This window comes from Ursus maritimus (genome assembly GCF_017311325.1).
Source record: "Ursus maritimus isolate PB19 chromosome X unlocalized genomic scaffold, ASM1731132v1 scaffold_X1, whole genome shotgun sequence".
NCBI classification, from domain to species: Eukaryota; Metazoa; Chordata; class Mammalia; order Carnivora; family Ursidae; genus Ursus; species Ursus maritimus.
The window spans coordinates 23,163,311-23,173,235 of record NW_024423319.1 but is presented as its reverse complement, the minus strand read 5'-3'; the positions used below and the strand labels follow the sequence as shown (position 1 = coordinate 23,173,235).

At 35.5% G+C, this 9,925-nt stretch overlaps 1 protein-coding gene across 1 annotated transcript; it reads right to left on the bottom strand.

Moving 5' to 3' along the window:
- Nucleotides 1-6,846: 6,846 nt before the first annotated feature.
- On the bottom strand, nucleotides 6,847-8,238 carry LOC103680503 (actin-related protein T1-like). The gene has a single exon (XM_008710001.1). The coding sequence runs from the start codon at nucleotides 7,978-7,980 to the stop codon at nucleotides 6,847-6,849; it is 1,134 nt and encodes a 377-aa protein (XP_008708223.1). The 5' UTR covers nucleotides 7,981-8,238.
- Between the last annotated feature and the right edge of the window lie 1,687 nt (nucleotides 8,239-9,925).

Below are 9,925 nucleotides of genomic sequence, written 5' to 3'. Positions count from 1 at the left end.
AGCCTGGTGGCGCGCGCACCCAGTTCAGGGTCTCAGTCTGCTGTTTCTCGGGTGCCGACCTCGAGTCCGCCCGCTCCCCCATGCAGGTGGCCCGCCAGCCGCTAGCTGCCAGCCCCCCCGCGCACGCTCCGGGAGCTCCCGGTCTCAGTCTGAATCCCGTGAGCACACCGGGATTCCGGTGTTCCACGAGAAGCCTGGTGGCGTGCGTTCACGGCTCACCTATCTCAGTCCGCTCTCTCGCGGGTGCCGTCCATGAGTCCGCCCGCTCCCCCGTGCAGGTGGCTGCCGCTTCCCGGCACCCAAACGCAGCGGCTCCCTCCCCCTTCCGTTTATCTTCTGATATCTGTGCGAGGTTTTACGGCTCCCCTCTTCGTACCTCAATACTCAGCACTGGAGATGTTCATTTGTAGAGATCCAGATGTATCTTCCTGCGTCTCAGGCTGATTCCGTGGTTATTTAGGCTGGTCTGGTACCTATCCAGCTCGACTCAGGGGACCGGCTGAAAAAGGGGTCCCCTACTCCTCCGCCATCTTAACTCTCCCAATTTTTGCCATTCTAACTGGCATAAGGCGGTATGGTTTTGATTTGAATTTCCCTGATGACTAATGCTTTTGAACAGTTTTTCATGTGTCTGTTAGCCATATGTATGTCTTCATTGGAAAAGTGTCTGTGCAGAGAGTTTTAATCAAGAAAGGATAATGTATTTTGTCAAATGCTTTTTCTGCATCCATTGAGAGGATCATATGGTTCTTGTCCTTTATTTTATTAACTGATTTGAAGATGTCGAACCACCCTTGCAGCCCAGGAATAAATCCCCTTGGTCGTGGTGAATAATCCTTTTAATGTACTGTTGGATCCTATTAGGTAGTATCTTGGTGAGAATTTTGGCATTCATATTCATCAGGTATATTCGTCTGTAATTCTCCTATTTGGTGGCGTCTTTGTCCAGTTTTGGGATCAAAGTAATGCTGGCCTCATAGAACAAGTTTGAAAATTTTCTTTCCATTTCTATTTTTTGGAACAGTTTCAGAAGAATTGGTATTAATTCTTCTTTAAATGTTTGGTAGGTTCCCCCTGGGAAGCAATCTGGTCCTGGACTCTTGTTTGTTGGGAGATTTTTGAATACTGCTTCAATTTCTTTGCTGGTTATGCACCCCTATGTATATTGCAGCATTCTTTACAATAGCCAAGATATGGAAGCAGCCCAGGTATCCACTGATAAATGAAGAAGATGTGATAGGAAGATAGATTATAGACGTAGATGTATTTATAGATATAGATATGTAGATATATGATAGAATATTACTCAGTAATAAAAGAGAATGAAACCTTGCCATTTGCAACAACATAGATTGATCATAGATGGTATGCTGAGTGAAATAAATCAGACAAAGACAAATACCGTATGATTTCACTTATGTGTGAAATCTAAAAAAACAGAATAAACAAAAAGTCTCTTAAATACAGAGAACAAACTGGTGGTTGCCAGAAGGGAGGTGTGTGTGAGGTGGACAAAATAGATAAAGGCGATTAAGAGGTATAAACTTCCAGTTATAAAATAAATAAATCACAGTGATAAAAAGTACAGTATAGGGAATATACTCAATAATATTTTAATGTGATAGATGGTAACCATACTAATCATGGTGAGCAGAATAATGTATAGAATTGTAGAATCGATATGTTGTACACCTGAAACTAATAGAACACTATATGTTCATTATATTTCAATAATGAAAAATAAATAAAAATGAATAAATATGGTGTTAAAAACAATATACTCAAAAAAAGATAAAAAATATATGTTACCTAAAATTGTAAATATTATCTTCCACATTGAGTTCTTGATTCTTCTATAATTTCCCTCTCTCTCTCCCTCTCCCTTTCACCCCTCTCTTTTCATCTCTCCCTCTGTCCCTCTGCTTTTCTGTCCCTTCTCTCTCCCCCTCATCATGGCTTTCCCCTTTTTTCCTTCCCACCTTCTTTCTGTCCCTTCCCTCTCCCTCTCCATGTCCCTTCCTTCTCCATCCCTTTCAGTCTCTGTCAGTCTCTGTGTATGCCTTGACATACACATTTTTGTTTATTGTTTTTCCATAAAGTTAACTACTCAACAATCACATCATCTATGGTTCAGTACTATCAGGTTTCAAGTATATCTGTATTTGTTTCTAGATTCAGTTTACTATCATATATATCTATTTGTATGTTGTCAAATTATTACAGCATGGTCATAATTGCAATACCTTTTAATATATCAAATTTTCCTACCTGGTTTTATTTCTGGACTGTCTTAAATATTCTTGGCTCTTTGATATTAAGTATAAATGTTAGAATAATGTAGTTATGTCTTACAACTTCATTTGGATTATTACTGAAATTTATTGAATCTATAAACCATTGTATAGAAAAATGTCAACTTTATGATTTAAATGTTTCTATTGATGAGCATGACCAGTTTCTCCATTTCTTTAGGTTTCTTTATTTGCAAAAAAAATCTAAGAAAAATTTCTTCATAAAGATCTTTTACATAAAGATCTTCTACTCCTATTTCTAGGAATCTTAAATTCTTTACTGCTATTTTAAATAATGTTTCTAAATTTAATTTAAGCTTTCAGTACTACCATTAGAAATACAATTGACTTTGGTATATTTATTTTGTATTGAAAAGTGATAAATCATCCCAATTCTAATATTTTTATTAATATTTTTAGGTTTCTGGAGAGTATCTTATTATATCTGAAAATGACTATTTTTTCTAATTATTGTAACTTTTTTCTTTACTGTGTCTTATTTAATTAACTATCCAGTACCTCTAGTATAATACTAAAAATTGCTCATAGTGGCAGTCCTTGATTATTTCATGTTAAAACAAATATTTTGATATTCACATTTTTGCAGTATGTTTGATGTAGGTTTTTGAATAATATTGACCATTTTATGGTAATGGTATTTCTTTTGCCTTGGATAATATATTTTAGGATGAATGGATGGTAACTCAAATGTTCTAAGTTTTCCATCTATTGAGATTGTAGTGAATTACATCCACAGATTTATAAATGGTATACAAAACTTGCATTTCTGAAATAAACCAAAGTTGATTTTAATTTTTAATAATAATTTTTTATTATGTTATGTTAGTCACCATACAGTATATCCTTAGTTTTTGATGTAGTGTTCCATGATTCATTATTTGCGTATAACACCCAGTGCACCATGCAAAGTTGATCTTAAAATGAACTTTTCATACATTGATGAATTTAGTATGTTAATATTTTGCTTAGAAACTTGCTTCTATGTTTATAATGAGATTGATCTGAATTTGTCTTTCATATGTTGCCTATGATTTGTATAATTTAAAAGCTATATTGTACTCATAAAATTAGTAAGAGTTTGATGATTTTTCTACAATACTAAAGAATATGCATTAAAAGTGGAATTTTTGAATGACTGAAAAATATCTAGACAATGTTTAATTTATGTTAAGATTTTAAAATGACATTGTAATTTTTATACTAGATAAGGATATATATTTTTAGGATATAGTTTAGGTAAATTTACATTTGTGGGATTAAGTGTATTCATAATATGGCCATTGTTTAATTTTTTTTCTTCATTAGCATTTATGACCACTTTCAATTATCCACAATTTTAAACTTGCTTATTATAGATCTGATCAATAATTTCATTGGCATCTATTTATTTGGTCTTTATAAAGAATCAAGTCTTTCTTCATTCTCTTTATTTTGTCCTTGCTCTATATCTCATTTTTTAAAATTTATTTATTTGAGTATAATTTACATACATTTTTATTAGTTTCAGGTATACAGTATAATGATTCAACAATTCTATACCTTTCTCAGTGCTTATAAAGAAAAGCGTACTATCTATCCCCTTTATTTATTTTACACCTTCCTCCATTCACCACCCCTCTGACAATCACCAGATTGTTCTCTGTATTTAAGAGTCTGGGTTTTTGTCTCTTTTTTCCTTCGTTCATTTGTTTTATTTATTAAATTCCACATATGAGTGAAATCATGTGGTGGTATTTGTCTTTCTCTTACTGACTTATTTCAATTAGCATTATACCTTCTAGGTTCATCCATGTTGCTGCAGATGGCAAGATTTCATTAATTTCTGATTTCCTATTTTTTTAAATTTCTTCCTCCTATTTTGAGGGTTTATTCTATTTGTTTTTTCATAAATTAGACATTTAGCTCTTTGATATTCACCCTTTGTTTTTACTTACATAAACATTTAGGACTATACATTTCTTACTAATTCCAGCATTAGCTGCATTCCACCCCTTAAAATCTAATATTTTGTTCTCATTCATTTTTTTGAGAGGGGGAGGGGCAGAGGGAGAGAGGGAATCTTAAGCAGGCTCTAAGCCCAGTGTAAAGCCCAGTGTGGAGCTCGACCTCACAACACTGAGCTCATGCCCTGAGCTGAAATCAAGAGTCAGACACTTTTCAAACTGAGTCACCCAGGTGTCCCTCATTCATTTTTATTTATTTTATTTATTTTTATAATAATTTTTATTATGTTCTGTTAGTTACCATACAGTATATCCTTAGTTTTTTTTTTCAGTGAATAAGACTTTTATTCTTAGACTCTCTTTTAAGACCTAGCACCATTTCTATACATAATAGATGCTCAGCAAAAATTGAGAAGGCATTTACAAAACCAGAGCATATATGAGGATATTTCTTTTTTTTTCCTTAACAGTGGCATTTTTATTTATTTATTTTTTAATGTTTTTTTATTATATTATGTCAGTCACCATACAGTACATTATCCTTAGTTTTTTATGTAATGTTCCATGATTAATTTTTTGCGTATAACACCCAGTGCACCATGCAATATGTGCCCTCCTTAATACCAACCACTGGCCTATCCCAATCCCCCACCCGCCTCCCCTCTGAGGCCCTCAGTTTGTTTCCCAGAGTCCACAGTCATTCCTTTTTAATTAGCTTATAATTTTCACTAAAATTTTGTCTTTGATATTTTTTTTCAGAAATGCCTTTTAGTATTTCCAATTGCAGTGGTTATTTAGTGGGTTTTTCTTTTATTATTTTTAAGGATTTTTGCAGAGTTTATTCAGTTTCAACATACATTTCTAAATTTAATTAATATTTCCTTTTCTGACAAATGCAAATATATTCAAAGATTTCTAACCCAAATCAGTTTCCATGATTTAGACCTTTAGTATTACGGAGTTTTCATCCTTTGTATTATGTTAATACTATAAATTAATTCAGTCACTATTTTAAAATTTACCTCCACTTACACCATTTTTAAATGTTCATTATTTCTTTTTATACCATATAGATCTTATTCTGGATTATTTCTATATGACCTCAATTAATCATATAAAATCCCCTTTAGTGATGATCTATTGGCAGTAGATACTTTCATTATTGTTGGAAAAATCTTTATTTTACCATCTTTCTTGGAATGGCTTTCCTTGGTATGTAATGCTAGATAGAAAATAATGCTTCCCTAGCTCTTTGAAGATGGCATTCCACTATCTTCTTGTTCCATTGTGGTTTTGCTAAGTTATCTGGTAAACAGAAGTATGCTATTAAGCCAGATCTCTCAAAAAAAAAAAAACCTGATTTATTGTGATTTATCTTATTCAATAATTTTCATGGCTATATTCAAGCCAGCAATGTGACAACCCTGAAGATGGGTTTGAAAAGATGTGTGTAAAGTAGAAATTTTTTTAGACAAATGGTTTTATTTCACTCAGACTGAAATTTTTGGACTACCTCTTTCTTTGTGATTTGTTCCCCATCTGATCTTTTCGTCTGTATTACTTCTCATTTTATTCTGTTTCACCAACCTATGTAAACTCAATGGTATGTATCCTTCTAAGTACTTATAAACACATAATAATATTCATTTATACATGTACATACAAATGTGCATAGACATATATGTGGGAAAGTGTCACTGTTTTGTTTGCAAAGTAAACAGCTTGTGTTATAAAGACTTCTCTGAATTTTCCATTTTTCTCCCAATAATATTTGGGAAAAATAACACTAGATTAATGAGAAAAAAATCGTGTAGGCATAATTTATTTAATAATTTATTGATTGATTACCATTAAATATTTCCATTATTTTATCCCTAACTAAATGAGGCTATAAATATCCTTGAAATTAAAAACAAACAAAAAGTAGAGGTGTTGATTCTTAAAACTCCAACTGGGAGTAGGGGTCTTGAGCTTAGAGAACCTTAATAAAATAGTGATTTCTGTTCACATTTCTCCACTTTGCCAAGGAAAACAGCTTCATCTTATTTAGCTGCCTAACCTCTGATAACAGCAGAGAACCCTATTTTGCTAATAAAGGATCAATTGAATGAAAGGGTCTGTTGAGCCCTAACAGCAGGGTAGCATTTATTTTACTTAATTCCCCTTCACTTCTCACACTTTTTCTGGTGATTTTTGCCTTACCTTGGCACTAGATCTGTCAAAAATATCCAAGATACTTGATTAAAATGAAGGACCTAAGGATCCTACTGAGTCAAGCATCTGGGCATGAGGTTTAAGCATCTGCTTTAACTATAAACCCTGTAAGTAGACACAACTTCAACAAATAAACAAAGCATTTCTCTGGAGAAAACAACTAACAATGTCCATGAGACAGAAAGGGTAAAATAGAACCACTTAAAAGGATTCGTTAACCAGATCAGAAATTACTCTGCTGCCACCAAAAATGAGCTGAAACGAAAATGTCATATCAATTTTATCAAACACCATGCCAAAACTCAAAAGAAGATGTCACCTTCCACAAGTGCTCCTGTGATCTGACACTTCAAGCAGTCTCTTGTGCTCTGGATTCCTTAAAAGCATCTTCTCTGAACAACATATGTCCCAAACTCCATGAAATCTGCAGAAGTGATCCACATCTGCTTGAAACTGCTCAGAGAGGTCACAATGGACGCACCTATCCATGCAGAGAAACATCTATCAGGAGAAGCTGTGATCTTGATGGGAGTTCCTCTGGAAGCCAGCTGTTCCAGTTCCTTCATAAGTCTTTCTTCAAGCCCAGGGAAAAGAGTGGTGCCCCCAGACAGCACAATTTCTGCAAAAAGATTCTTTTGTATATCAGTGTCACACTTCATAATGCTGCTGGACACCATTTTGGATAGTCCTGGGTTGTGGATACCCAGCTGGTCAGGTGCAAAAAGAATTTCAGGCACCTGGTGCAACTGGTCTCCAATGTGGATAATATTCCCATCTGGCAGTCTGTATTCTCTCAGAACCTCTTCTGGCCTCTTGCATAGCTCTTTCTCTGGCTCCAAGGCCACATAACACAGCTTCTCTTTGATGTCACCCACTAAGGCCTTATTGAGTATGCAAGGGAAAGTACTTCCACTAGCAAGGAGGAGCCGAGTGAGGTGTTCTGTGATGTCCCTTCCTGCCACGTAGAGCTTGGTGACAGCATGAGGCAGGGAGTAACCCTCAAAGATAGGGACAGTGCAAGTGACCCCATCCCCACTGTCCACCACTAATCCTGTGACAGAGGCAGACGCATATAGTGCTACCACTGCATGATTGGACAGGTAGAAAGCAGGCACACTGAAGGTCTCAAACATCACTTCGGCCATCTTCTCTCGAGTCTCCCTTGGGTTCAAGGAGGGCTCAGTCATGAGCACAGGTTGTTGACAAGGTTTTACTCCTAGTTCCCACTCAAAAAGATACTTCCAAAGTTTCTCCATGTCATCCCATCTTGTTACCAGTCCACGCTCAATAGGGTAGTGCAAATGCAAGGCCTCATATTTGTGTAGGGCTTTTTCTCCCACAAGGTACTTTTTCTTAGTGGCTTCTGATAATGGCATGTTGAATTTAGGATGCCCCACGACAGAACTGATGACATGACGGGGTCCAATCTCTCCAGACAGGCCTGCTTTGCAGAGTCCTGATCCATTGTCAAAAATTACAGCTGGAATATCTAATACATATGGGTTAAACATATCTGCAGCATGCTCTTCCAAACTTCAACAAAATAAAAACCACTTTGCCACTTTGTATGACAATAGGCACCTCTGGAAGTTTTAAAATCACAGGATTCCAAAGTTCTTGAGTTGACACTCAGGAGGAGCTAGCAGGCTGTCCCCAATCCCCCAGAATACCCCGTCTTCAACCCATGAATCTTGTCCCCTTTAAGGCAGCCCAGGGCCTGCTATGGCAATTTCAGTGATGATTGCCCCCTATGTAACAATCTGGCCAAGGCAACAATTATCCTCAGAGAGCAACAAAGGGATTTTAAGGGGTGGGGTCTCTGAGCCACCAATACTCCTGGCTTGGAGAAACATGAAAAACAGGAAGGCAAACTGTACCCATGGACAGCTTATATCTATGAACCTGAAGCAGAGGCCTAGCCTTAGAACAAAATGAAGCATCCAAACTGTGGACTTCTTCCAGAAAACTGGCTTCTATGCACAGCAAAGTTATTTTGGGAGATGACAAAAAATACACTTCCTTTTGCTAAAGGGAGGAACTAACCACAAGACACAAGTTCATATTGGAATGAGGATACCCTTAATACGGTTTCAGAGGAACTCAGAATGCTCTATCTTTTATTACCTCCCATACGTGATTCTTGTTTTTGACAGCTTTTTTTTGAGATAAATTTCATAAACAATACATTCACCCATTTATAATGTACATTCCCATATTTTCAGTGTATTCACTCTTATGTGCAAATGTTACAAAAGTCAAGTTTAGAATATTTTATTTACCTCAAAAGAAACCCTGTGTACTTCAGCTATCACCCTCTTTAGACTGTCCTCCTGGGCCCTAGACACCACTAATATATTTTCTGTCTTTATAAATGTCTTCTGCCTTTTTAATATAAATGAAGGCATGTAATATGAGGACTTTTGTGTCTGGCTTAATTGATTTAGCATATTGTCTTCAAGGTTCTTCCACTGTTTGAATATAATAAATTTTATTTACCTATCTTACAGCATACCATTGTTCAAAATATTTATTTATAATCCTTATGTATCTACATAATGTCAGTAGTAATATTCTCTCTACTTCTTTGAAATTTTTAAAGAACTGGCTTTTGGCTGGTGTAGTAATACTTATATCAGACAAAAGAGACTTTAAAACAAAGACTGTAGCAAGAGAGAAAGAAGTACATACATAATGATGAAGGGATCAATCCAACAAGAGGATATACCAATTATAAATATCTATGTATCCAACATAGGAGCACCAAAATACATAAAACAAATATTAACAGACATAAAAAAAAAAAGAAACTGACAGTAACATTGTCATTTATGTTAACTCGACTTGGCTAAGGGATGTCCAGATAGCTTGTACAACATTATTTCTGAGTATATCTCTGAAGATATTTCTAGTAGAGATTAGCATTTGAATTGGTAAAGTGAGTAAGGAAAATAAGCCTCACCAATGCGAGTGGGCATCAATCAAACTGTTGAAGGCTCTGAATAGAATGAAAAGGAAAAGGAAGAGCAAATTTACTTTCTGAAAATAGGTGTCTCTGGGACACCCATCTCCTGCCATGGGATAATGAACATGGGTAATCTTGTCTCTTGGGCCTTTAAACTTAGACCAGAAAGTTCACCATTGACTCCCTTGGTTCTCAAGTATTTGGGTTTAGACTAGAACTATACTACTGGCTTTACTTAGTCTCCAAGTTACACATGGCAGTTGATAGGACTTCTCAGTTTCCATAACAGCATGAGCAATCGCTCTAATAAATCTATTTATCTATCTATATCTGTCTATCTAACTATCTATCTATCTATCCATTCTATTAGTTTTATTGCTCTGGAAAGCCCTAATATAAACATAAACTCGTCTTTTTCCAGCTTTTTTGAAGTATACTTTGTATACGAAAATCTTAAATATATATTTGGGTTTTTTTTTTTTAAAGAGAGAGAG